Below are 27523 nucleotides of genomic sequence, written 5' to 3' on the forward strand. Positions count from 1 at the left end.
AAAAGTAAAAGTAATGAAATGGCACAAGGAACACAGAACATGTTCCAGTGGTTAATGTGTCTTCTGTGTGGAGTGTTGGATTACATAATTGTACTGGTATCACAAAAATGAAAATTATGTTTTCTGTAATGTGACAAGAGCCTAGAGGGAGCAGGGGAGCAAATAAATGTTCTGTATGTCACATTGTTTAAATAGTTCATTATTTTATTTGTAACACGTAACCCATGTCTTTACAGGAACTGCATGGTGTTGAGTTACATACACACACAGCATAACTCATGAGTTCCCTCTGATTCAGTATGCTCACACGCATATGCACAGGGACAAACACAGAGTGTGCATGTCAGACACACTGTTATTGCATTGATTTCTGCAGCTGGAGGCTGTTACATTGCTTTTCCTTCTTCCTTTCAATACTCTTCTCTTGTTTCTCGGGGAAAAAATAACCGTCCATTTCCTATCCTGTGTGCTGTGTGTTGTTTCTTCCATACCCTTTGTGTGTGTGTGTGATTCTCATAATGGCTACAGTATGAAATGTGTGGTTGAGTGTGTGTCTGAGAGCTTGATTTTTAACCTTTATGTGTCTTCCTCCTATCCTCTCTATGTATTCTCCTGCTGTAGATGTACTCCAACCGTGTGGCGATAGGTGATGACTTCATCGCTCTGCAGCCTCTGTCCAGAGCCAAGAGCCAGCTGGGCAAAATTAGGTAGAAGAGATGAAATTGATTCAGCCTGGGCTTAAAATACATCCAGAGTCAATTCAAATAAAATGAGTATCCTAGGAGTGCATTATTCAAAAGCAATATTTCTGTGTTAGGAGGTTTTGGCAGCAATCTCTATGTTTTTGTGAACAGTCAGTCATCAATAATGGCTTGCCTTACCACTGTACAGATGCTGTTCTCTTTAAATTCAATTCAAGCTTGAAAATAATTGAACGTATATAGCACACAAACCACAGAAAACACAAGTTTTACAATATTATTGGATTTTTTATTTTTTTATTTTTGTTTTCTTACTCTTTTGCATAACAAGAAGTCTAGGAGTAGGGCTTAAATAACGTAATCCATCATGCAGTGATATGCTTCTTGGCAGTGTTTAATGCTTAAAATATGCATGAGGGTATAATTGGTTTTTCAAAAATCAGGTTACATACCTTTCTTTCACATCTACAGTATGAAGCCAAACACAACCATATCTGTGTTGACATTTAATTGCCAATCTTTTCATATGCTTTCATATGCATATGCAGATTTCAGACCTGATGCGAACTGTGTTTGATGAAAAAAAAAAAAATATTGTGAGTACCTTGAATATCTTTAGAGATATACTTAGATTATTGATGCAAAATCTCATATCACTCGTAATATGGGCAACCTCTAAGAAGCAGAAACATTTTTTTATGGAATAAGCACTCCTGTTTAAGACCAGTCGTACAATATTGAAATGTTTTTGTTCTCCCAGGTCTGGACTTAAGTTAGTACTACTGTGGGTAGTAAGCCACTGGTGCTTACTGCTGTTAATGTTATTGTGTTACGCTCTTACTGTTGGAACTTGGCCTTTCATGTCTGTGACTGCATGCACTGCAGAAGCCAATCAGCATTCTCCATACCCGGTGGGAGGGGGATAGACATATATTTGGGGTGTGGGTGAGGAGATTATGCAGAAGAATGTAACATAAATCATTTTGACCACTGCATGTGTTGCATTGTAGTGAAAGGCTGAAATAGAGAATGTGTTCTGAGACCTCCACCACTCCTGCCTGCTCTATAGCATGGTACAGTCATCACTACCCCCACTGCATGAACCAGTGAATGAATGAGTGAATGAATGAATGAATATCAAATCCCCTGGGAACCCTCATGGTCTTAATTTGCACTCTTTCCCCATCATTATAATGTGATAGCAGTCTTGTTATATAATGACCCTATTTCATGTCCCGAGTCCTGTAGCAATGTTTTGACTGTGACTTTTTCTATCTGCATTAGACTCAAGTCAGAGCATCTGGTCAGGCCCATCTTCTGACCATCTGGTGGTTTTGTGTTACAACCAGAGTCCGGCATGCCACATTCAGTCAATCGCATGGTGCAGACCATCAAATTACCCTTTTAGCAACAGTATAGCATGAGCTGAACAACTTCAGACAGGGTTCACCACTTATAAACACCCTCTTCACCTCAGATTTGTATGCTTGCATGGTTTCAGTGCAGAGCAAGACCCACTAGAACTGCATGACAGACTCCTGGGCTAGTCTGAGCTGCCACGTATAGCAGCATGATAATGTCATTGCAAAGCATGACCAATGGCTGTGATATGAATTATGAATAACCTGAAAAGTAAATGCTGGTAATAGTTTGAATTCTCTTTGATAACAGGTAAAATCCAAAAGCCAAAGAAAATCCTTGATCTTGGACAGCTCTGTCTTAACTAGTAAACATAAACTCTTTGAGAGATTAAATTTTGTGGAACTGTCCAATATCCTTTGTAGAGACCTTGTGTAACATATAGGATCAATATTTTTTTTATATGGGTTCATTCAAAGAATAGTTTAACTGTGTGCATGTCTTGATCATTGTAGCTATTTAGTATGCTAATTTGTATGAAAAAATGTTTATTATTAAGAAGTGATAGGCTTTTTTTTTATTGTTAATAGTTGTTTATACTAACCTAGTTGCCAGTTTATACAAATTTTGCCTTGTACGTCTAATAAATCTTACCTTCCAATAGATTTAATTTTATGGGGTGGACAACATTTTAGAAACCCCTCAAAATAACAAACAAAAACAAATAACCATAATGTTTTACCACATTCTGAAACATTTTCTTTATTAGTTTTACCTAAATATATCTAATAAACTGGCAACTGAGTGTACAATGTTTTCCTAGTACTAATATAAGCACTGTCGGTCTCATCCTGCAAACTCAGTGAGCAGAGACAAACTGTAGACTTACAGATCACAAGTGTCCTGTACATTATAGTAAGGGAAGACACAAAGCACATGAAGCAAAAGAGATTCCAATTTTCTTTTTGAAGGACGTGTTCATGCTAATGTGTAATGCAGTTTTAGTTTTGTTAAAAGATTTCCAATATCTTTCAACATTTTTTTTTCCTAATTAGATTAGAAGAAAGTAATCACAAAAGAAACCCAGAGGGCTCTCCTGGGTTTTACGTTGTTTGCCTACTTGTAGCTGAGATAGATTGAGCAGCAGGTTAATTGGTTTGAATACTAATAGATTTGCTCTTATCTGTGCTAGAAAGATCCTTTTCCCTTGTGAGATCTTCTGTATGCCTGCAGCTTCTTTCTGCTCATTTGTTGCTCTATTTTATGGCTATTTCCAAGCTTCCTGGCATTCTCACCAATGCGTTGTCTCTGAAATTAAAGTCCTCCTCCAGTGACCTCATCAACCCACTCAAATTGTCGAAAAGACAAGCTGTGATTTATTATTATCTTACAGTACCAAGTAAAATGAGGTTCAGCAGGGGGATGAGGCCTGGTACACTTATTGGTGTCTTGTCATTAAAAGACAGGAAGCAGCTGGTCTTACTTGCGTTGTAAGCCAGACGTTTTCTTTGAGCTCTGTTAATGATTGTTGGTGAGGTCTCTTGTGAAGAACTTTAGAAAGGTGACTAGCATTGATTTGGTCTGTTTATTGTATACAGGTTAAAGCACACTAAAGAGTCAAGGTCAGAAATTTACTTAGTTAAATGGCTCAATACAGTCTAGCATGAACTGACATTGACCGCTTGCTTACTAGCTGACTACTTGACTAAATTTTCTCAAATTAAAGTGCAAAGTATTCTAACATTAAATTAAGTATACTTTCCTGAAACAAGGAATTATCTAAATCTTTCATCACGTATGTAAAGACTGAACATAAGATTGACTAAAATGAATATTTTTGCAGTGTGACTAACTAAGAGGCTGGGATTACTTGTTCTGACGCACCAACAGTCTACCTGACTGATGAGCTGTTTGACTAGCCAGCAGGGCTCACTGTAAGCATCTTGTGTCCTTCAGATGGAAGAGGGTGAGGGTTCAGTCGGCCCAGAATATGACCCTGTTAAAGCCCAGCGGAGCCCAGGGGAGGACAATTGGCACCTGTTAGCTGCTTATCCTCCCCGTGCTACCCCCGGCCCAGCCCCCTGCTCCCCTAGGTAGTACCATACATGTACATCACTCCCATCATTCCCCGTGTACTGTCACAGCCCCAGCATTATGGCTTTACCTGAGGATCAACCAACCCTCTGCATCCCCTAACAGCTGCAGGTAACAGCATATGCCCTCACGTTTGGGTAAAGCAACCTGCACATTCTCCCATAGCTGTGTGTCACAGCTGCCCCTACACTGCCTTTTTATTTCATTTGTAAAAATATTGCTCCTGTATGTCTCTGTGTCGGTCTCACTTCCTGTATGAATGAACCCTCCCTTTTCTACCCATTCATGACCATATCTGAACATCCCTCCCCTCCCATGCAAAACCCCCTCCCGCCTTTCCTTATCCTGGTCTCAATTCACCCCACTTTTATTAATCAGATCTGTAATCAGTTTGGAGAGCGAGAATGCTGCTGGCATGCTGACTTCATTGTCTTTGCTGTACTTTCTTTAGCCATCTACTCCCACCTTGCTCAATACTGTTATTCTGCTGTTATTCTTTTTTACCTTATCTGATTTCTTTTGTTCCATACTGTAAGACTTAGTTACGTGCAGAGGATGTTCTTTGAGTACCATATCTCATAACCTCAAGATTAGTTTTTTTTTTTTTCATGCCGTCATCAGAACGATCTTGCCAGAGATGCTCTTCTGTGCTAGTTTAGTGTAAACCAACTAATATGATCTCCAGCCAAATGAAACTGTAGCTACTATATTAAATCTGCTGCAACCATTTAGTTGCAAAATCTTCAAATTTGGCAGCTTACTCTAAGAGAACTTTAGTTTACAAGAGAGTTATTAATCATAGCTATTAAGTTATTAATCATAGAGTTGCAACAGGCCTGGTTATACTCTGGGCCACCATGTTGTTGCTTCTTCTTTAGAACTGAAAAACTCCAGTTCCTCTGAAAGAGTGCAGTGGTTAAATGGCCAGTTCAGTTAACACTTTAATGTTCAGTTGAAGTTTGTTTCTCATGGCTGAAAACTGCTGTTTATTCTTCTGCCAACTATTGTTTCTGATGATGAGACCTGTGGTGACTTGCTTCACTGGTTGTAGTCATGTTTTGTTGGTTGGTTAGAGCAAGCTGTGTCTGTCACCTTATAGATAGAGTGGCAGCATTTGTTATTAGTTATAACATTATCATACCAACATAGAAACATAAGACACTTTACCAAAAAATAGACACTAGGATTGATTACTCTCATAGATACAGGTGTGGCTTGGCTGCTTCTCTGTTGTTTTGTCTGAATTTGTGTCTGGAATAGTTACTTTCACCAACCAACAGCTTTTCTCTTTGTTATGGCAGTGTTTACTGTGTTGCAGTAACAATGCATCTGTATGCATTTTATTAAACGCAAAAAAAGCAGTGTGTTCTGATGAGGAATAGCAGAACTATGCATTTATTATCCAGGGACAGCTGACACTGCCATAATAATTCAGATTTATTTTTTCTTCTGTATTTTGCTGTCACCAGCCATGTAGCAGAAGTTTCATTCAAACAGTGTCTCCAATTTCAGTTTCAGAGAAATGTAACTATACCAATGTCATGAGTGAAAGCACTATGGTCACATATTTGGCCACAAAATAGGGCAATTTTGGGCTACATCAGAGGACACAGCATGAAATGATAAAGTTTTGAAGTTGCCTCATACAACGGCACATTTTTGAAATAGCAGACCTCTTGGATCAAGGCTGGCAAGCATCTTAGCTCTACATGATTAAAAACCAAACATCAAAATGTTTTTTCAGTGGCACAAAAATAATGATAATGCTCCTTCATAGGTGAATGTTTCCATAATTTGTCCCTGAAAATCACAATGAGAGCAAAAGCTTACAAACTGAAGCTGAATTATACAAAACCAGGGACTAAACAGAATAAAGTTAGTATGTGGTGAAGCTTTTCAATTTAGTGCGTGCGCGTGCGTGTGTGTGTGTGTGTGTAACCTCACACTATGTCCCTGTTTCCTCTTTGTCTCTCTGCTCTTCACTTTTTCCTTTGTCTTACACTGTCTCTCTTGGGTGCTGACTCAGATCAGCAGAGCCACTTGATCCCTCAGGTTACTAAGCAGTAACTTCATTCAGCTTTCTCTACCTATGTGTCAGTGGCTCACTGAAACAATATGTTTTAGTATATTCATTCAAACAGCGATAGGTTTCTTTTCTGTTCAGGTCAACTTCTTTAGTAATGTAGACAATATTCTGTAGTTTTGTCTTGGGTTCTTTGTGTTTAAGTTATTTTGTCAGAACCGAAGTAGTCTGGATACCAAAGACCTTTGATTAGACTTCCTAAAATCTAAGAATACTGGATATAGTGGGGAGAAAGGTAAGCAAACATTTTAGAATTACCTACATTGATGCATTATCATCGAATATGGCAGGACGCTATGCCTTGTAACTAGTCACTGTTCTTCATCATCATGGGGAAGATAAATCCCCAAGTTTATCAAGGTATCTAACAGGATAATGCCAGGCTGGCTGTCCAGCAGCTGAAGCTTGGGGCGGTGACAGTGTAAGTCAGTAAATCTAATAGAGAATGACTTCAGACAAAGAAAATTTTGGAGTGGCCCAGGCAGAGCACAGACTCTAATCAGTCATCCTGTGACATGACCTCAGGAGAGCATCAGATCATTGCACTGTGGCTGAGCTGAAGCTTAAATGCACACTGTCTATACTTGTGACTAAGATGAAGCTCAGATCACATTTTGATCAATTAATGAAAACCAGATCATTCCACATTTTTTGTTCTATTCAATAGAATCCCCAAGAGTAGATTGTGTATTGCTGCCTTTCAGTCTGATCGGCCGGCCTTGGATCATGATTAGTTTATGCTGCAGGATGTGGATTGAATGCCGAGTGATTCATCACAGACCTGACAACCTGGCTGAAAGACCTGAGCTAAGGTTTAGAGGCTATCCAGCAGAGACAGCTCATCTGGCTTTGTTGGAAGAGCACTCACATTAGAATACTTTACAGGTTTATTCCATTGTAGAGAAATAAATGCACCATACAGAGGTTTGATATTAGTATAGTATAGAGGGAAATGTATATTCTTGTCAGCAGCACTGACAAGTAGTAAATCTAGTAAATCTGAATGAAAACATTTCCCAACAGTTCTTAGGCACTAAAGGAAAAATAAAAACTTCATATCCTACCTTGTGTTTTGAAGTATTACACATTTTGATTTGCAGAGCTATTAGCATTTTGCAGTTTTTTTTTTTTTTTTTGGTTTTGTTTTTTCTTTTAGCCAAGCCACTACTGAAAACCCTGAACAAAACCATTGTGGAAATTGAAGCAATTGGCAATGATTGGCCTGAATTCTTGTTTAGCTGTCTAGTCAGATGCAATACAAGGCAGAGAACACTTTGTCTGCTATCCAGCCACCCAGAAATCAGCTACACGTCTTTGATTTTTATGCTTTTTTTTTTTTAAGCTGTTTGTTTACTGGTTTTATGATTTATGTGCAACATTTCAGCCCCTGGTGTAGCATGTTTTGAATGTTTTTTCCTGCACATCATTGTTCCAGTGACAGCATGTAATATGTCATCCTCCAGTCACCCTAATCATCGTGTCAGAATGTGACAGTCAACCTGTATTGTGTTGGTATTCATTTTTTTTTTCTTTCTCTCTCCCCTCACTTCTCCCTCTTTCATTCTTTTTTGCTTTGTTTCTTTTGCTCTCTTTTCTCTCAACTTCTCTGTCCTTTCCTAACTTTTCACATCACCATTTTCTTTTCCTGCCCTCTCTCTGCTTTCCCACTCTCCTTCTCTTGCTGTAGTCTGTATCAGTCCCCCAGGCGCAGGCCCTCAGCTGTGTGGAGTCCCTGTGCTGCTACCAACATGGGCAGAGCGGCTGTTCCCGCCTGGCGCGTTTCCTGGAACAAATGACCGGGCAGTGCCAGGCCAGCACCAACCATTGCCACTTGTCTAGCCGCAACAACAGGTGGGAAGGACAACAATGACAAGAAAGAATGACTCTGAGCTGTGATGAACCCTCATGACCTCTTGGTTTCAAAAGTTTGAGCTGCAGTCTTTTACTGTAAGACTGTCTTGTTCGGATTTGTAACAGATTGGTACTGTTAGGTGGGAGCTGGGTTTCAGCTGATCCAACTGGGTTTAGGGAGCATCTTAGCAGCTGAAGGAGGAGTTAGAGCCTGAAGATGTGTGGATTAAGTCCTCATGGGTTGCACTTGTATGAGTTTCCCATTTTCATCAAAGCCCAGGATGGTAGAGTGTGGACATTGTGATTAACCTCATATCTAGAGCATTGTACTATCAAAAGTATATAGTACACCTCGTAATCAAAATCATAAAGCCCAGTGTCTGAACAGATTGTGATGGCCTTGCAGTCTACACAGCATGCAGATGTGGATGTTTGGCAGCCTAGCCAGGGTTTTTTTTTATGGCCCATAGAATGGAGACATGATGTGATATGCAGGCACCCAAAAAGTCTGAATACCCCCTACAGTAGGCACAGTCTGTCCGTTTGCTCATACGTCTTGTCCTAATCATCTGTGCTGTGATCTGTTGTTCTCTCTGTCTTGTTTGTCTGCTCTGTTGTTTTCAGTACTCCCTTAAAATCAAAGGATGGTGTCCATATGTCCAAACTGTAATGCACTTTAGCCTGTGTACATGGCAATTATTAAGGTGACTTGTTTGCTTTTACGTTGACTCTTATTGTGCAGTTGCGCCTCGTGTTTATTGGCGACTCAAAATGAGCCCAGACAGTTGTTATATATGATCAGGCCAAATGTGAGCGTGCACTTCCCTGGTGTTGGAGAGCTGTGAAAGTGCTTCATAAATAGGGAGACTGTCCCGGTTTAGCTTTAAAGCTGCACTTGGCCATAAATGTCATTGAGAGGTAAAAATAATAAAACGTGATGTCAGTGTACTGCACAAAGTGAGCTCTTAATAAGAACAGATCCAGCTTTAGTCTGTGCTGCAGCTTCACTTTGTGATGAAGAACAATAAAACATGGACTTGATGTTATTTTTCGTAGAATACTTTGCCTAATGCAGCTTTAGAGTCCGCTAAGCTGAGTTCACAGTTTGCAGGTCTGCTCAGTCTGCAGTTTCAGTGTTATTGTGTCTCTTTACCTGGATCCCAGTGACACAGTGGGGTCATTCATTAATTGACCTGATCAGCCTTTTCTGCTGAGCAGTCAGTACTCCCCCAAACAGCCTGGGACACTCAGTATTGATTAGATCATTAATGAAGATGTAGCATTCTTGTTCTTTGTGTGCAAGTCTGTAGCAGTGGACCTTGCACAGTCAGGTGATATGGGCACACATGTTTGTTCATTCATGAATTTCTCTGTGTGTGTGTTTGTAAAGATAATGACAGCATGCAGGTCAAATTGGTGATATTCTGTGCCTCCCCACCCTCCCTTCAGCCCCTCTGGACAACCACCTGCAGACTCTGTGGTTCAATGGAAGACTGTGTCATCAGTCAGCCGGGTCTGGGTGATACAGCACCCTTATCATGATCTTACAGTAGAGACAGAAATTGTCATTGGCTTTAATGGCAGGTCTTTGTAACTAATTTTGCAAATAATCAAAATCTTATGCATTGACTGATTATTTGAAGCTTTGATTGAGTTGATCACAAACACTAAATGGATCCTGGATTTTCTTATTTATATTGGGAATTGTTCCACAGACTGTGGTGGTTGGGATATGCTCTATGAAGTGATCTATTTCAGTCGTTGTCAGGGTCGTTGCACTGAAAGAAAACCAACTGTTCTTCCTGCTTCAAGGTCAAATTTCCACTAAATACATGATACAGTTTAGATGACTTTCTTCTTGAAGGGATAATTGATTGTTTTCTGGCCTTGGCACGAAGCAACCAATTTTCTTCCAACTGAGCAGACAGAGGCCAGTATATATTCCTACAAGGATAAACAAACAATGAACATTACTAAAGATGATTTGCTGGGTGTGTTTGGTACTGTAAACGTAAAGAGAACACAATCAACAAATAGAATTAGGGCTGAGTGTACAGGTGTAGCTTTTATCCCTCCTCTCCTTTTCTTGTCTGTCCACTCTTCACCCACCCTCTGTTTACCACATCGAGTGGTCTGTCCCTCCTCTTCCTCACCCTCAACTTCTGGGTTGAAGAAAAATAAAGCAGAAAACCACAGAATGATTAGTTCAAGCCCACATTTGGCCTTAATGCTAGGATACTGCCATAGGGGAAAGGGGAATATATCCACCCAGTCCTATATAATGTGCTTAATGACTGAAAGGGACATATAGCAAACATATTTACAAACTATATAATCCATGAAGTATTTATCTGATATTTATTGGATTGCTTGACTTGGCCTGTTGTTGCAGCATTGAATGCTGGCCACAGCTGAATCATGGCTAGGGGCAACAAAGCAGGAACAGACTGTGGTGTCTGGAGTCAAAGATGTTTTTCATAATAACCGAGATAGATGCCCATGAGGACATGTCACGTCTCAGTGGCAGAGTCTCCATCCAAATGTCAAGCAAATTTTACTCGCATCTTTGAAATGTGTAAGGAGGAAATATGCACTGGGAAAGTGATTCATTTGGTACTGACATAAAGGCTTTTTGGACACAAAAAACAATTTATATACCGTTATAGGAAGAGCTGTGGTACAAAAATCCTCCAAAATTATATCAAATGTGCTTTCAAAGCGCTTTGCTGTACCTTGGAAATTTGATTGATGAGGATTCAGCTGCTGTCCAACATTTATTGCTCCTCCTCTTCTCTTAAAACAAGGGGACCACACCCTAAACCAGAGAGGCTGCTGGGAAGTGTAGTCTCAGTCTTTTTTTTAATGCTACTTCCTGTATCTATTTGTCTTTTTCTACTGGATCCTGAAGCCTTATATGTGCTTCTGAGAAGAGGCCACTTGAAGGCATACTTGTTTTATAGCCTGGGGTGTTGCTGGCAGGTGGAGTTTACTTTTACAATGTAGGATCCCACCTGTCTTGTTCACTATAGGCTCAGGCTACAGAACAAGAATGCCCAGTCTGTCTTGTTGCATGGGGGTTGCTGTTGCCTTTAGTATTTTGTATACTATGTAAACCTGTATGTATTTGTGCCCCCTCACACACTCCTCTGGTCTTTTTCTTTCCTCTTTGTGTCTTTGTCCTTCAGTGTCTGAAATCTGCATAATGTTGTTTGACCTTCCAGATTAATTATTCATGTCCTGTTAACGTCCCCCATGAGCTCCATCTTGTCAGAAATCTGCATGTTCTGTTCTTTTCTTGGGTTCATGTTCCCACCAGCATATCTCTGAAGTGTTTTGGTGCTAACGTCCTCTTTGTTCTGTCACAACCTCGGGAGCAAAGATGGTTTTAGCACTGAGATGTTTCAGTTTGACCCCAGCCCTTGTAGACAGCTGAGTTAGTGTTGTAGCATGTGAGCGTATGTAAAGTCCCAGAGTGGCCCCGTTTTCCTGTTCACCAGGTCTTAAAACGGTTGTCTTCATCGCAGAAAGCAGCGTTACATTGAAGGCCAGAAGTACTCAGAGTAGAGCAGCTAACAATGTGAAATGGACAGTCATACAGTCATTAGAAAGTTGTCCTCTTGTGATAGTTTTCAATGACAGGACAGTTAATACATACATCAGGTTTTACCGTGTCGACAGATGAACATCAGGTGTAGCAGCTTAAATGGACGTTTGATCTCTGGATGTTGAACCATAGTCTCTGCTCCTCACTTCTGGCGCTTTGAGGTAGAATGTGAAGTTGGCTCGTTGTGACCTTTAGAAGTGCTGTCTGTGTCTGTGTGTCATTTCCAAAGCAATTCTTCCAAGGCTCTTGAGAAACCATAGATTTTATATTATATGCATTTGTTTAATGTTGTGGAAGAAAGAATGATGTGATACCTATTTTTTTAGTAAATAAGTGACACTATTTAAAAGCTAAACTTCAGGATGTATGTTTTAGCTGCTGTAGATATGATAGTAATCGTGATTGTGCTGAAACCTGACATGAGGAAAGAATGTTGTTGATGCTTGTTCATCATGATTTGTTTCTCTTTAAGATGATTGTGTTGATTCTCACCCATGATTCAGGTATCTGAAGTCTCTCCTCATCTCCTCCTCCTCAATGAACAAATTGAGGCAAGCTCAGAAAACAAAGCAGATTTCAAACTGAAAGACTTTTAATGGGATAGATGTGTTTTAAGAAGCACCAAACATTTGTAGCAGCAAGCCCTTGTTGTCACCATTGTTTAAGAACTGAGTGACAGGAAACATGATAGTTAAGGGCAGTAGAGGTGTCGCTGAACAGCTTCATTAAGTCATTAGACCCTGTTTGGAATAGTAAGCTGTTCTGTGTGAACCCCAGACATTGGTATTAGTGTCCAGTGGTCATGTCCATGGTTTACACAGATCAGCCTAAAAACTGATGTGTCTTCATTTATAGCTTTAAAAAAAAAAGTTCATATCAGTATCTCTGTCTTCTGTACTTAACAGGAAACAAAGTTGGGAAAACTGTTAGTCACTGTTAACAGCATAGCACTCAAAAATTCAGCTAACCTGCTTCATCGTGACTGTGTGGGTGTAGTTTTACACCCACAGCTGTCATCACCTTTTAATTCACATGTCCCTATTCTCTGAGCTTAACCCGACAGTGGGAGTGAATGAGGAGAGGCTTTGGCTGCTTGTCATCAATACCATCACGCTCATTTACTCTTCACTCCTCCATCTCCACTCTTCATCTCTTCTCTTATTCTTGCTCCGAGTGTTTTAGCTAGTGACAGCTGAGCGCTCTGCCGCCTCCAGCACACTCGCACAGCGTCAGTCTCCTAACCCTCAGTCACTGCTGCCTGTTTTCAGGTCTTGGAGCGACACAGAGACATTCTACTCCAACGATCGCAGCATCCTGACGCTGTCACCCATCGAGGCCACCCACTGCTGAGTCCCAGGGCTACCGGCTGTAACAGAGACCTGCCACTCTGCTATGACTCACCCCCAACCTCCCCCCACCACCATTTTATAAACCTACTATGGTTTAAACTCCGTGCTGCTGGATGCAAAGCGAACTCGAACAGGAGCTGCTACATCATGTGAAACCAAAGGACTTGTCGTGGTGCAGCAGCCCCTTTGTTTTTCATTTACATCTCAGTGAATCAATTCTTGGCAGAGGTTGAAAAGGCGATCATGGAAGGAAATTGAATATGTAGTGTGGAGCAAGTCAGCACAGCATGAAGGCAACTGTGGGACGACTCCTGTAAAAAGATCAAGTCAGCATCTTAGCACCAATAATTATCTGATTCCTGCTGCTTACAGGGTGTTTGCAGCCTGCAAAATAATCCAAAAACATATTCGTTGGAGAAGACATGTTAAGTCTTGCATTTAATTTGTGGTGCTGCCCTCTCCGATTTTCACTACAGTTGCCAAACTTATTTTTTCCAGCAACTGGCACTTAAATGACCTTTTAAGTCTTATATATATTCGTAGACACAGAAAGGAGATTTCTGACAGTCTGGACTTTTTGCTACAACTGAATGTCATGAAGTATTGCAGCCAAACGGCTGTAACTTTACTCAGCTGGTTGGGAGAAGCTGACTAACGTCACTGAAGGACAGAGATGTTTTGAAGAAACACAAACCAAGATCACCCATGTAGCACCAGGACAGAAGCTACACAAAGTCAGACTACATAAGAAGCTCTGGGAGGCATTGACTGGCTGCTGAGGTCCATCAACATGTCATGTTCCCTAAACTTCCAGCCTGGATGTGTCTTTGAGTTACCCACCTGGCTGCAGCACCTTCATTTCACACTGTGACTGAAAGGGACAAAGCTGGATCTCCCACTGTCCTGTAGCATCCAGAGCCTTTCTGAGCCAGCAGCTCAGCTCACTTGTTACCTTCTGTTTTAAAACTGTACATACATTATCTCTACTGTGGCACCAAAGACCAAAGGATTCAGGATGGAGTTTAAAAGAAAAAGTGTTTATTTTTGTGCCTGATTGTACAGAAGCTTCTATTGTTGTTGAGAAGACTTGGTTCTGTTCGTGCTGCTTCTTCAGTCCTCTGTGCGTCACTCTGAAGCATGCCGGATGGGGTCTGTTTAAAAAGCCATACATTTTCAAGAAGTTATATTATTGATAGGTTATTAAAGATACTGCAGATAGAAGCTGTTTGAGCCTGTTGTTACTTTGTACATGATCTTGAATGCCTTTTCTGATTCAGCCTGGTTAGTACAGGCGTCTCAGCATTGACGGCTGTGATGTCAGGGACTATTTTGAGGCAATGAAGGAAACCAGGGCTGCAAATTGGGCCTAATCTGATTTTCTAACATCTGTACAAACAAAGTTTGGAGTCATCCCTCTCAGTTGCCTGAAAATATTCCATGACATTCTGCTCAGATACCATTTGGATTTCAGTGTGACAAACGTGCCTTTAATGGGGAGACGCTTTTCCAAATCATGGCTGACGCATGTGGAACCAGACAGCAGAATGTCTCCATCTTTAGACAGAGAGAGGTCTTGGATAAATCTAATTCAGCTTCAGCCATGGAGCGAGAGCAGAACATTTGCACAAGCTGCATGTCAGAGATTCCATTTTCTCATATTTCTTTTGTCTCTCAAACCATTGCACATCTGTCACCATTGAAATCATCTGAATCATCATTTTTCTGTTACATTGTTCTTACCATGTGTATCTAATCACTCATTGATGAGGTGTGTGTGTGGGAGTGTTGGTGTGTTTTCTGTACAGCAGCCATGTGGTTGATGGAAGTAAAGTACGATCTCAGTGACCACATGCTGTCAAATATTTCTCTAATGCGTAGTACACTCTGTTCTTCCAAAAAAGTCAGAAGAGGTAAAATTAGGAACATTTTGATTCTTATTTCTAACAGAATCCAGTTGACTCCACAAGGCAACAGAAGTATAATGTAGAAGCTAATCAAGACAACCGTTTTAAACTTGACATCAACAATGGTCAGTATATGCCTCAGCTCAGTCATAGGATGTTTCTGTTGCTATGGTTACTGTTGGAAGAAGCTCAACCTGGGAGTCGGTCATGTTCTTTGATGATTATTTTCTACATGGTACATGTTGATATTTACCTTGGTTTGTTCACAGGTGCAACTTATGGTGAAAGTGTCTATTTATTATTGCAGTATATTTTTTCTGTTTGTGTTAAACTTTTCTTACATATCAATATATCTGTGTGTGTCCTGTAAATGGCCTGAATGCAGCAGCCTTGACTTGATCCTGATTTGTAATCAGGAGGTTGAACCTCTGTCTAAGCTCTTCCTGTTTGACCTGAATCTTGCTTGTCATTGTGACTTTGGCGGCAGAAACCCTTTGTAATAAAAGGTTTGTTATTTTATACTTGTGGAACAAGTACATTTAAAATAGACAGGTATGATCTACATAAAGATGCTGTTTAGTTGCATTATGGGAAATATAGGATTCAGCCTTACAGTGGAGCCCCACAGTATGACTTATAGTAAAATCAGTGCTTATTAATCCATCTTTAACAAATCTTCCAAATTTAAGGAACACTGAATCCACTGTCCCTTAAATACCTTTAAAAAGTAAAGGTTATTAAATTTGTGTAAGTACCACATTCATACACACTGAAGCCTACAATTCCCATAATACCCATCAGTTGACTATCATTGGACCTGTAAATGTCACAACTGTCCATTTGTAGTCCTTAATAAGCCGTCTTAAAAAGAATGGGGTCACATTTGTCAGTTCTGTCTTAAAACAACAGCTGTAATAACTCCTCCTGTCCATACTGAGAAGGCCTCAGTTGCTTTACTTTGACAAATCACTTGGGTTCAGAAATCGTTGTAGTGTTGGGTTCCTTCACTTTTCTTGCTCAGGTTCACTACAGAAATACTAATAGGAGTACAGAATATTTTTGTGGATTTGGTCCCTCATTTGTTACACCAGAAAACAAACAAACTGTCACTGTACATCTGAGAAGCCGATTTGTTGTAAAGACAGAAGTGAAAAAGTGCGGACCTATCCTTTAATCTGTGACATCCATGGTGCTGCTCTAGTAAATTCAGCACACACAACAGAGAGCAGAGCTGCATGATGTGGCTGACTTTGACTCAAAACTGTTTTTGTTCCCATTTGACCTAAATCTAGTAAAACATTGATTCCACTGAAGGGCTGTCGTCAAGCTGAGCTGTCACTCAGCCAGAAGGAACTCTAGGCAACAGAAACATCAGACAGCTCTGATCTCTTGATGAACAGCACTAACCTCTGTGCTGAGGAGTGTGAGGCGGTGACGCTGCAGAGCGGTGTCACAGCAGATGGTAGAGCAGGGAAGTCAAGTCAAGTCCTTTCTGACCAAAGGCAGATGAGGTTGAGCTGTGCAGAAGCACCTGCAGAGTTTGGTGTAGTTCTGATGCCTCCTTGTGCTCATGCATGGAGACCTAATGTGTTCAAAAGTAAACAGAAATAGACATTATGACATCAGTAATTACGTGAAGAAATACAAACTGAATATAGTCGTGTATGCAGAGATATACAAAAAAGTGTGATCATCTGTACCTGCAGAATGAAAAGTAGTTTAATAAGATAAAAGGCAACATCTCTACCTAACTAATGATGATAAGGACAAATATGAGTGAAAACCAATGAAGGGGCTCCACCCTGTTTGTTTGAATTACTATGAAATAAAACTGTCACCGGGGAAAAGGACATCTTGAAATAACTGCTGGAATTAAATAAGGTCAATTATTTAATAAACTTCCATAAGCACCGTTTTAAAATCTAACATTATTTTGCTTATTTTACCTGGTTACATCATTTTGAACACTTTAGGTCGCTATCCTCACCTGAGGGTAAACAACAATGTATACCCAGTACAGGTTATGTACATTTTTATCCAGGTACAGATGTTTCTTACATATCAAATGTAACCAAGGCCTAAGTGGCTAGTGTGATAGTTTCATGTTTGTTTGTGACATTCTTACCTGATTCTCTAAAACTTCACAGCGCTGACGTCAGCTGAACTTCACAGAAGAGCAGTGGGTTTGGACATGAGGCCTCTGGGTTATTTCTAGAAACAGGAGATTACTCAGACACATAATTTTAAAAAATTAATATTTTATCACAGCTCAACCCACATGATCATCACATCATTCATCAGAAGCACCATCCAAGTTTAATTGGATATCCTATTAAAGACACCAAAGAACTGTTCAACTGTGTCTACAGTTGTGGTTTTGCACCAAATATTCCTGCTTCTACAAATATCCACAGACTAAATACATGTACAAGGGTCAACCAGCAAATGTCAATACAGAGATGCTCAGTAAAAACTCTGCTGTGATTTGCAGACGTGAATCAAATCAGGATTTACTTGATAAAATCAGCTGAAAACAAATCTGCTGCAGAACATCCTGTGGCCAGAGCAACAACCAGTAAAGCTCAAGGCTGCAGATCATGTCACTGCAGAACTGAAATCATTTATCTTCCTTCCTCTCATCAATAAATCAACAGATAATCAATCACCATCATCATCACTCTTCTGTTACTCTGTCAGTTCGTCCTCCCGTCTGTAAACCTGTCTTAGAGCTGATGTTTCTGAAAATGCAGATCTATTTACGAAATAAACATTTTTAAAAAGCTGGTTTTTGGGGAGTGACTTCATTATAAATGCTGTTAGACATAACATCAACAGACCAGCACTAAATGAAACAAGACCACAACTGCTAAACACTGAGGGAAAACAATAAAGATTCTACGATGGTGAAAACACACCTGGTTTTGCTCAGACTAAACATGACATGAAAAAAAACTTTGAGTTGTACTTACAAAGTTTCTAAAAAGGTGGCAGATTACAACTATACTGAGCCTTAAAATAATTTGAATCATTTTTATAAAATTAATTGACACCAACAAGAATTTTTGATTTAAATTTATGAAGCAAAAGTGCCAAATTTTGCTGATCAAAGCTTCTCAATTTTTTTTATATTTGTAAATTTAAGGTTTTGAGGAAGTACTGAGTATTTAAAAATGTCTTATTAATTTAACTCTCTGGGTCTTTACACTGGACTCTTAACATTTTATAAAGTGAACATGTCGATTATTTAATTATGCTCCTGAAAATATTAAATGCAGCCCTAAAAATGACTTGCTAAGGTGGAAGAAAAAGAACATTCATGATAATATGATGCCAAACACCTCACCAAATTACTGCGACTATTTCTCACAGAAACAAAACAAAGTCTTACCTGCTGAGCTATGGAGGGTGTTTACATCTTTGGGTTAAGTAAGAAGTAACTTCATTCCTCACTTCACTGTTGTTTACTCAGATTTCTTGTGCAGCTGACATGTAGACTGTGCACACCTGTTTGCAGGTGCCCTGATGGATCAGGCCTTCATGTTGAAGCTGGAGGAGATGTCAATCAATCCTGGTCTGTACACACCCACATAGACCTGAAAAGAGCTCTGATTGGCCAAAATTAAAATCAATAAAAATCCCTGTGCCTCAATATGTGCATCCTCAAAGTATGAGATGAAGCTGTGTATACTTTCACAATATTTTATTACAGCGTCTGATTAGTCCATTATCACTTTTTTATCCATTATCATGTCTTTCACAATAATCCAGGAAATGAATACATGTGTTAATTAGTTCTATTCTTCAAGGCCTCATGGCAGAGTAAGAAGAGCGTTCACAGGTCTGTGGTGTGGGAAATCACCGCTGGTAGGAATTATTACAGAAAAACATCTGTCTGCTCAAATCCCTCTGTGACTAACATTTCATTTGTTTTTAAAGTTAGAGCCAAATCAGTTCACAAAACAGATGCAAATGCAACTTTTACTTTCTATCAGAATCATTTAGAATAAGTGGAGCTTTCCAGACAAAACCTTTTATCATTTCACCACCTTCTGTTCTACTCAACCCAGACTGGTTCATACAACAGTACAAACAGTTTAAAGAGAAACCGTTGAGTCAGCCTGGAAGGACACAGTTAAATTAGGCCAATGTGGACAAACTCCAATACAAAAGATTTTCCCCCAGTAAATATCAATTGAACTTAAAGCCAGCCATTCTTCTTTCATTATCACTGTCCAGTGACAAACATGCAGCTTCAAAGTGTCAGTGTTTAACGACAAGGGTTGTGCTCTGAGCTTACAAACAGCTTATTTTAAATAGGGGTAGAGTTTTACAATATATACATGCAGTAGGAGACTTTTCTCCAAACAATCATGGGAGTAATTCATCAGAAAATATTAGAAAATAAGCAAATTTGAAGGTGCATTGTTTTCACTTTACAGTGACACAGGTCAATATATAATCCAATCCAATCCATGTGGGGATGAGGGTAGATATTTTCAGGTCACATGAATGACAAACATTCCCATCAGTCTCAGTAACTATTTCTAGTCCATAATTGTGTATTTTGTCTATTTTTGGCCATCCCACTGACTCACAACCTTCTGTCTTAAATCTGCTTATACACAGACACAGTTTAGTTTTTTCAGTCTCCATAGAGAAAAGACTATCTACATCATCAGTGAAATGCATTAAACTAAACAGCAGGAGAGGATTCCCAACCCGCGACAGATACTAAAAGCTGACAGAGACTTCAGAGAAAAGACACATTGGAAAGCACAAAAAAAAAGCCATGAAGGCAATCCTGTGCTCTGTAAAAGGCAACTGTTCATCAGAGACTCCTGTGATATTTACAAACCATTTACATCCATATGTATGGACTGTTTCCCTCCAGATGTCACAATAAGTATCCCCAGCTCTCTCCTACCTGTCTCTGCGTGCTGTGGCTGTTTCTATGTGTTATGATGTTTTTACTGGTTCCCACCATCCCCATTATCCTCCCCCTCCTCCTCCAGTTCCACCAACGGAGCGTGGCGATTGGCCTGAGAGCCCTCGCTGAAGAAAACCTTCTTGATCACACCCGACTTAGGCGCCCGGATCGTGTGCTGCAGACACAAGAAAATGACCAACACAGCAAGTTATGAGGACGTGAGCAGTCAGTGTGTGTGCCTGTGGGTCAGAGTGGTTCAAATGTGAGAATGTGTGTGGGGCAGAGCCAGCAGGAGTCCTTTACCTCCATCTTCATGGCAATCATGACCATCAGCGGGTCTCCAACAGCCACTTTATCTCCAGCCTTCACTAGCACCTGAACACAACACAACAGCTTTTTCATCTGCTCAGACAGAGTACATTCAGAATAACAAACCCATGATGTCTCTCCAGGTTAACTAGTAAATTGTTTGTGCCTGCATTACTTTTCCATTAAATTACTGTCATTCTCTTTCTAAAATTCACTCATCTCAAAATTGTCTTGGGTTTGTTGATAATTGGGCAGCAGATATCCTCAGGTCACCTCTGCTTCCAGTCTCATTACCCAGGCTGCCAGTGGGTTTTAGATAAACAGTGAAACAGTGCTGTTCTGTGCCTCTAATTGTATTTATAGAGTCAATTATTTTCTCTATCTGTTTTTGTTTACTAAGTGTTATAATGCACTTGAATTGAAATAGGAAATCAGAGTTGTCATCATTTTCACTTCACCTTGTACATTATTTTCACAGGACATTTTGTGTAATACTGGACAACAATCAGGACCCTGTCACTGTCTGTCCTCGGCCTTTTTCACTGCAGCTTCTGTACAGCTTCTCTGTTAATACAATAATGTATTCCTGTATAATGTATATCATGTATTTTTCTATTATAAGTTCTTCAAATGTCCAGAAAGACCATTGCAGCCCAGCCCAAAGAAAAATAAAGATGACAAAAATTTTTATTCACCACCACTTACAATTTATTCTCCAATACATCCTAACTCACCTTCTCTATGGTTCCAGTCATGGGGGCCACAGCTCCACCCTGGGCCCCAGAGCCGCTCACACCAGCCAGATACTTGGGCACTGGAACAGACACCTGCGAGCTTCCCTCCTGCACACAGCATGTTAGAGGCAGAGCTGACAGTTTACCGACAACTGAGGAAAGACGACGCCAACAGGCTTTAATTCCTCAACACGTCAGACGTCAAACACTACGGTTAGCCACCAGACAGGGAAGATGGCAGATGATGAAGCGTGGAAATAGAGACATTTGCTGCAGTGATAAGTGTCATTCTCTTTAAATCAAGTGCGGAAAGCTTGAATTTCCAGCATTCACATAATCACTTATTTGGATAAACAAACTGTATCACCAGTTTGTTATCGGCATATCAATCAGCTGTAAAAAGGACAAATGAACAAGGTTCTGTACAGATTTAAAACAGCTGAGGATCACAAAGACAGTGGTACAGTAAATGTAGTTTTACATATCGCAAACGAGTCTGAAGGAGTTTTTGAACCAGCAAGTCGGAAAACAGGCAGGACAGTTGCCCTCAACGAACATGGGTTGGACCCCCCTTTCTTGTGTGGACAGAACAAGAAAAGTGATGACAGTTTCTGGTATTCATTTGTCACACCACTGCAGTGGGTGACATGTTTCTTCAATACAAAACCTGTGACCTCAATATTTGTTAAAAAAAACAAACAAAAAAAAACAATTTCCTGTCTCTCTGAGAGCTTCCCTTCTCTGAGACTTTTTATTTTTAACAACATACAGGTCAGATATTTAAACATGAAGAAACATGTCTCCCAGTGCAGCAGTGTGTCACTGATGTGTGTGACTTATTAGAACATACTGTGCAGAACAGGTGCACTGTGTTGTCCAGGATCACCAGTTTGGAACGAGACTTCACCCCATTGACTGAACAGTGCAAGAATGAAGCTCCGCCCTCGACCTCCACCTCCCCGGTCACATGGTACTCCTCCTCACCAATCTGAAACAGTAAAAATGCCAGGCTCAAAATTTGAATGCTATAGTGAAAATCACTTATTAATACTATAGTAAAATACAGTGAAAAATGCTCACCTGCATACTGTAGCTTCCATCTTTGTTGTATGTGACAATCACATCGACTTCTAGAGACATACACATAAAGGGAAATGTTTAAAAAAAAAAAAAAAAGTTTGGGATTTCACCATCACCATCATACTTCAGTATTTTAATAGAAAGATTAAATAGTGAATGAGTTTATTAAACTTAATTATTCAAACATGGAATGAATCGGATCCACAGGTATGAGCTGTCCTCTACTGATGTGCTTATTAAAACACAGTTAACACTAACATCTTCAGTGCCATTACAAAAAATAAATCAATAGACATTTTGATAACTTTTTATGTTCTTTTCCATTTGATGAAGTTCAATCCACAATGTGATCTAAAAGCTCTGAACAGAAACTGAGTCACTCTGCATTTCTTAGACAGTATCCCCAACTTTAACTTACTGAGATTTAACAACAAAATGCTGTCCCACCTTTATTCATCCTCCCTACCTGTAGGCATTCAGGGGCAGTAAAGGCTCACAATACATCTGCTACTTACTCTTATCTCCCAGCTGTAGTGTCATGTTTCTGTTAAACTCTATGTTGTTTCTCCAGCCACTGCTGGAGCCAAATGGGGATAAAGGGTCTGAAAATCAAACACATACACTAAGAATAGAAACACTTTACTTATCTTAAAGATGCACTGTAAGTAATTTTCCCTCACAAAGGAAAAATTATGTCCTTACCAGTGGAGGTCTGTGTGAACGCATGTGTGTTTTTCCTCTCCTCTAGCACCAGCCCCAGGACTGCCTGGCAGACCGTTGCCCCTGACGGAGCTCTTGGACTGGGGAAGAGGTCAGCATAGTGCTGAGGGATGAAACTGGTGCTCACGTTTCCAGCTTCGAACTCTGGGTGTCCCGAAAGGCTCAACAAGAAGTCTATGTTAGTGTTCAGTCCTACAATCTGAAGCACAAAAGACAAAACAAGCAAAGGACAGTTAATCCAGAACCATGACATCTGGGTATTTTGAAATGAGAGCCTACCAACAGGAGATTTAGGTTTAGTAAATACTGTAGTCATATTACAAATTTAGTTCCATGACACGCAAAGCACGTCTGAGTGTGAGCCTTACATTGTACTGTCGTAAGCAATAACGCAGTTTCTTTAAAGCAGCTGATCGATCCTCTCCCCACACAACAAGCTTGGCAATCATTGGGTCATAATGCACAGACACCTCGTCCCCTGAAAACAAACACGCATACAGAATAAAACACACAAATCCTGTAAATCTCCTAGTATTTTTAACATTATGGGGTTTTTCCTTCTGAAAATAAAGTAGAAAATGTATCTAAGACTGAAACTCATATAGATACATTTTCTACTTTTTATAAAGACACTGTATAGCTGCTGAGGTTTGTGCTCTCGCACAGCACGTGACATCTTTTATTTGACCTTTTCAGCCTTTGCAACTATTGCCATACATCAAGCCATGACAGTAAGTTAAAAATTGGACACTTAACCCTATAAACCCCAGAATGCCACTACAAAAAGAGTGAAAAACTCTTAGATCTAGACTCCCTACCTTCCCTGACTCCAGTCTCTATGCGTGTTTGTTGGTCTGGTGCAGGTGTGGAAAGATGCAGCAAAGGTCCCGCCCCTGGAAGGAAGTCATTGTTTGGGTCCTCTGCATAGATCCGAGCCTCAAAAGAGTGCCCCCTTAAGATGATGTCATCCTGGAGGAGAGGGAGACGCTCCCCTGCTGCCACCTGGAGGACAATAACACAAATATGATCCGGTTCTGTCAAAACTTTTACAGACTGAAGGGGGGAAAAAAAAAACCTCCAAGCTTTTTCCATCATCAGACTTTTCCTCCCTGTTTTTGCTTTTTCAGCCCTCTCTCCTGACTCACCCTGAGCTGCCACTCCACCAGGTCAGTTCCAGTGATCATCTCAGAGACAGGATGTTCCACCTGCAGCCTGGTGTTCATCTCCATGAAGTAAAAGTTATGCTGGGCGTCCATTATGAACTCTACCGTACCTGCACAGGAGCACAAACGATATGAGGTCAATGCACCGACTGTTCTGAGTTTGAGAAACTGTACTGAGGATGTATAGGTGTGTGTGTGTATGTGCGTGTCCCTCACCTGCCCCTACATAGTTGACTGCTTTGGCTGCTCTAACTGCTGCCTCTCCAAGTTTCCTCCTAACCTCAGGACTAATACCAGGCTGAAGAAAAAAAAAAAAAAAAAAAAAAAAAAAACACACATAGACATTGAAATTGAGTAAAAATAATGGGCTGCTCACCTTGTAGTGAACTTTTAAGTGTGTGAAAGATTTTTTCCTCTTTTGTCACCACAATAATGACATGACCTTTCTCCCAAAAAAAAAAGACTAATAGAAATGTCTGATTTTGGCATTTTAACACTGATAATAACCTTGTCCTTTTACAAGACATTTTCAACAACTAACAAGCTAATACTTTTTTTCATAAAACAAATAGTCCTTTGCTCCAACAGGAAGAATACGGAATTACTGCACAAAATCCCTAAACACCTGACCTTGCTGACTCTCATCAGTGAGGTGCAGTATATCCAAATTTAAGTGTCAAAATAATCATTCACAGAAAGCTGTAAGTTTTGCCTGATTTGTTAACATTAAGAGCAACTTTTGATCAGTCCTAATTCAACCATGTATTTTCGTGACCACCATCTTGCACTCACCCCTGGGGCTTCCTCTATGATCTTCTGATGTCTCCTTTGGACGCTACAGTCTCTCTCAAACAAATACACAGCGTTACCATGCATGTCCCCAAACACCTGAACCTCCACATGTCTAAAAGTGAGAAACAGAAAGAAATAAAAAGACCAGTTTATCTTTTTCTGCCACATTAATAAAAGGTGGTAGAACTGATTAGTAGTGAATGAATATTACCTGGGGTCCTCTACAAATTTCTCAACCAGCATAACATCATCATTGAAGGATTTTCTGGCTTCTCGTCTCGCTGACTCCAACTGCTCCAAGAAGTCTGAGTCTGACCGTGCAATGCGCATCCCCTACACATAGAACATGTCACTTTATGCTCCCTGCAGTTACTTTGCCAAAGTTTTTTATGCTGACATCCTCTCACCTTCCCTCCTCCTCCACGGACAGCCTTGATCATCACAGGATAGCCAATCCGGGCAGCCTCTGTTTGCAGCCGATCGTTTGATTGGTCCTCTCCATGGTAACCACCAATGATTGGCACCCCAGCAGCTGACATGATGTGTTTAGATGTGCTAAAAAATGAGATGGAACAATACAAATCAATTACCAAAGAGAAGCTAACCAAATCTTTTACAGCCAAAATATTTATATTTGATTTTTGTAATTTTCTTACTAGTTATCTGTGATTTTGGTCTACATATTGTTGTTAGTTAGAGAAAACTGGAAATGGACTATCACTGTCTGCCTTCTGTTCAGTATATGTGTGTGTGTGTGTGTCTATGTCACCTCTTAATGCCCATGTCTCGAATGGCAGAGGAAGGTGGCCCAATAAAAATGATGCCGTCCTGTTTACATGCCTCGGCAAATTCTGTGTTTTCTGACAAAAAGCCATAACCTGGATGCACAGCCTAAACAGATATAAACAGGTTTTAACAATGTGAAAGCCTCTCATTGATTCACTGTCAAGGAAAAATAGTTCAACATGAAGACAAGCTCAATGAAATAAAAAAACTTGAATATCATAAACTGCAATTCCTTTTAAAGTAGCTCCTTTAAACAGGACCTAAGGAAGATGACAGCAATAATTTTAAACATTGTCTTTCAAGTAAAGGATTACTTACATGGGATCCAGACTTTTTGGCCACTTCCAAAACTTTCTCCATAGAAAGGTAACTCTGCTGTGAGGGTGGAGGACCGATGTGATAAGCTTCATCTGCCTTAAAAAACAAAACAAAACAAAACAAAAAACATTCATAGCCATTAATAAAAAGCTATTAATGGGCATGCTGGCTCACTGTGTTTGTTAAAGCAGGCACAGAACACACAAAAGGCAAAGAAGTGTTTTTGTATAACACATTTTAGTACACAAAGGCAACTCCAAGTTCCTCACGTGCTGACAGCAGAAGCAAGTTAGCAGAATTACTAAAGGGCACAGCTCTTTGCTAGACACGGCTATTCAGCATCTCACCATGGCCACATGCATGGAGTGTCTGTCTGCGTCACTGTACACTGCCACAGAGCGGATGCCCATCTTCCTGGCTGTGCGCATCACACGACACGCAATCTCTCCTCGATTGGCAATCAACACCTTTTCTATCCTTGCGACCCCTGGAGAGGACAGAGCAGGCCAAAGATTTTTAAGCTCTCAACCAGTGTTCCTCAAATGAAAACATGGACTCAGATACTTGGAACTCATGTACCACAGCTACATGTAAACAAAAGTGTAAAAAGCTTTGTCAATGCCCCATGACTGTAAGAATAAAGATGTACTGTTAAGTGTTTAGTTGTAACTGGATCAACACAAACAGGTTATTTTTATTTCTGTTGCACCATATGAGAACACAGATTTTTAATGACCTAATGAGAAACAACACTGTACATTTGTCTCACAAATATGCAGTGTTGTTTCTCTGTAATATTTCACTAGTAAGGTTCCTTCACTCACCTCCTGAAACATGCCTCACGCCTCTTTTAGTCCATGACAGTTTCCTGAATAGCAGAGAGGAAACATCTTCAGTATCATTCAAACTGCTGCATGGCTTTGCTAAACAAACTGCATGTCAAAAAGCAGGTGGCATTAACTTTGAAGCAAAGCCCTGAGCTGAATGTGTAGACTAGCATTAGCCATGCCAAACCTTCATTTAACCTTGCTTTTATGTTTAATTACCTCGCGCTATGAACACGTTTTGTAAACTCACTGGTGGTGAATGGGGGCAAACATAACTTTTTTCCAGAGCAGGAACCGTCATCACAGAAGAGAATTTACATTTTAGCCGCGCTAACCAGACTAGCCAACCGGAGAGTTAAAAATAAGCTCGACGTCTTAATGTTAGGAAATAGCTTTAAGCGCGCAGGTGGTTTGAGGTAAGGACAGAACAGACATGTAAGTAGTCGATGTACTCACCGTGCAAATGTCCTCAGACCCTGCAGGGTTGGGAAACTCAGAATAACTGCAGCCATAGCTACCAGCTAGCTGCTAGCTACCAACTGGCTAACCAGCTATAGGAGCAAGAAAAAGGCGAAGCGGTAATTTAGTAAAACGTGCACACGCATTTAGTTCTATTTTAAATAAAGCTAACCGCCCAGCATACAACAACAGGGCGTAGTTAGGACCTTCTGCATTAACTATTCAGTCAAAAACACTGCCACAAACAAGTATATATCTGTATTATTATTTTTGACCGTTCCAAGACCTCGTAGTTTCGACCAGCCAATGGAAAACGGGAATGTGGAGGCGGGGAGGAACCTGCAGTGACCACCTTCCACCAGCAGAGGGCAGCGTCTCCCCGTGAATTAAAAAGAAAAACATTTTTACTGGCAGAAGTTTAATGTTCTGTAGGAGATATTTATTTTTCGTTCTATGTGTTTTA

At 40.3% G+C, this 27523-nt stretch overlaps 2 protein-coding genes across 3 annotated transcripts in view; one reads left to right on the forward strand and one right to left on the reverse strand.

Annotated features, from left to right (window-relative positions):
* The window catches only part of atp11b (ATPase phospholipid transporting 11B), a 42302-nt gene extending 26838 nt beyond the window's left edge, over positions 1-15464 (forward strand). Inside the window, exons 29-30 of the mRNA XM_026323732.1 lie at positions 7925-8088; positions 12961-15464. Coding sequence (XP_026179517.1) covers positions 7925-8088; positions 12961-13042 — 246 coding nt within the window. The 3' untranslated portion in view covers positions 13043-15464. The remainder of the gene's footprint in view (positions 1-7924; positions 8089-12960) is intronic.
* Positions 14058-27365, reverse strand: mccc1 (methylcrotonyl-CoA carboxylase subunit). 2 transcript variants are annotated; one of them, XR_004463068.1, is made up of 23 exons: positions 27058-27365; positions 26599-26642; positions 26122-26261; positions 25775-25870; positions 25440-25561; positions 25078-25225; positions 24882-25003; positions 24671-24782; positions 24095-24176; positions 23861-23988; positions 23534-23717; positions 23084-23193; positions 22698-22914; positions 22511-22597; positions 21996-22045; positions 21766-21903; positions 20916-21023; positions 20176-20247; positions 19870-20047; positions 18334-18548; positions 17071-17156; positions 16353-16527; positions 14058-14192 (listed from the first exon to the last, which is right to left on the reverse strand). XR_004463068.1 is itself a non-coding variant. In XM_026323733.2 (19 exons), exons 1-19 carry the CDS (start codon positions 27111-27113, stop codon positions 19913-19915), a joined length of 2151 nt encoding a protein of 716 aa, XP_026179518.1. In that variant the 5' UTR covers positions 27114-27365; the 3' UTR covers positions 18629-19912. The 2 variants fall into 2 exon arrangements, 1 of the variants encoding a protein (XP_026179518.1); XM_026323733.2 differs by lacking the exons at positions 14058-14192; positions 16353-16527; positions 17071-17156; positions 18334-18548 and having other exon boundaries at positions 18629-20047.
* Between the last annotated feature and the right edge of the window lie 158 nt (positions 27366-27523).

The sequence above is a fragment of the Mastacembelus armatus genome, chromosome 4 (assembly GCF_900324485.2).
Source record: "Mastacembelus armatus chromosome 4, fMasArm1.2, whole genome shotgun sequence".
In the NCBI taxonomy this organism is placed as follows: domain Eukaryota; kingdom Metazoa; phylum Chordata; class Actinopteri; order Synbranchiformes; family Mastacembelidae; genus Mastacembelus; species Mastacembelus armatus.

What these genes read in the sequence shown, in the direction of transcription:
- mccc1 (XM_026323733.2), bottom strand. Translation starts at nt 27,113, where the DNA reads ATGGCTGCAGTTATTCTGAGTTTCCCAACCCTGCAGGGTCTGAGGACA. An exon ending in GGTCTGAGGACATTTGCACG is followed by an intron (nt 26,643 to 27,057) that starts GTGAGTACATCG and finishes TCTGCTATTCAG; the next exon opens with GAAACTGTCATGGACTAAAA. An exon ending in TGACTGGAACCATAGAGAAG is followed by an intron (nt 20,248 to 20,915) that starts GTGAGTTAGGAT and finishes TGTTGTGTTCAG; the next exon opens with GTGCTAGTGAAGGCTGGAGA.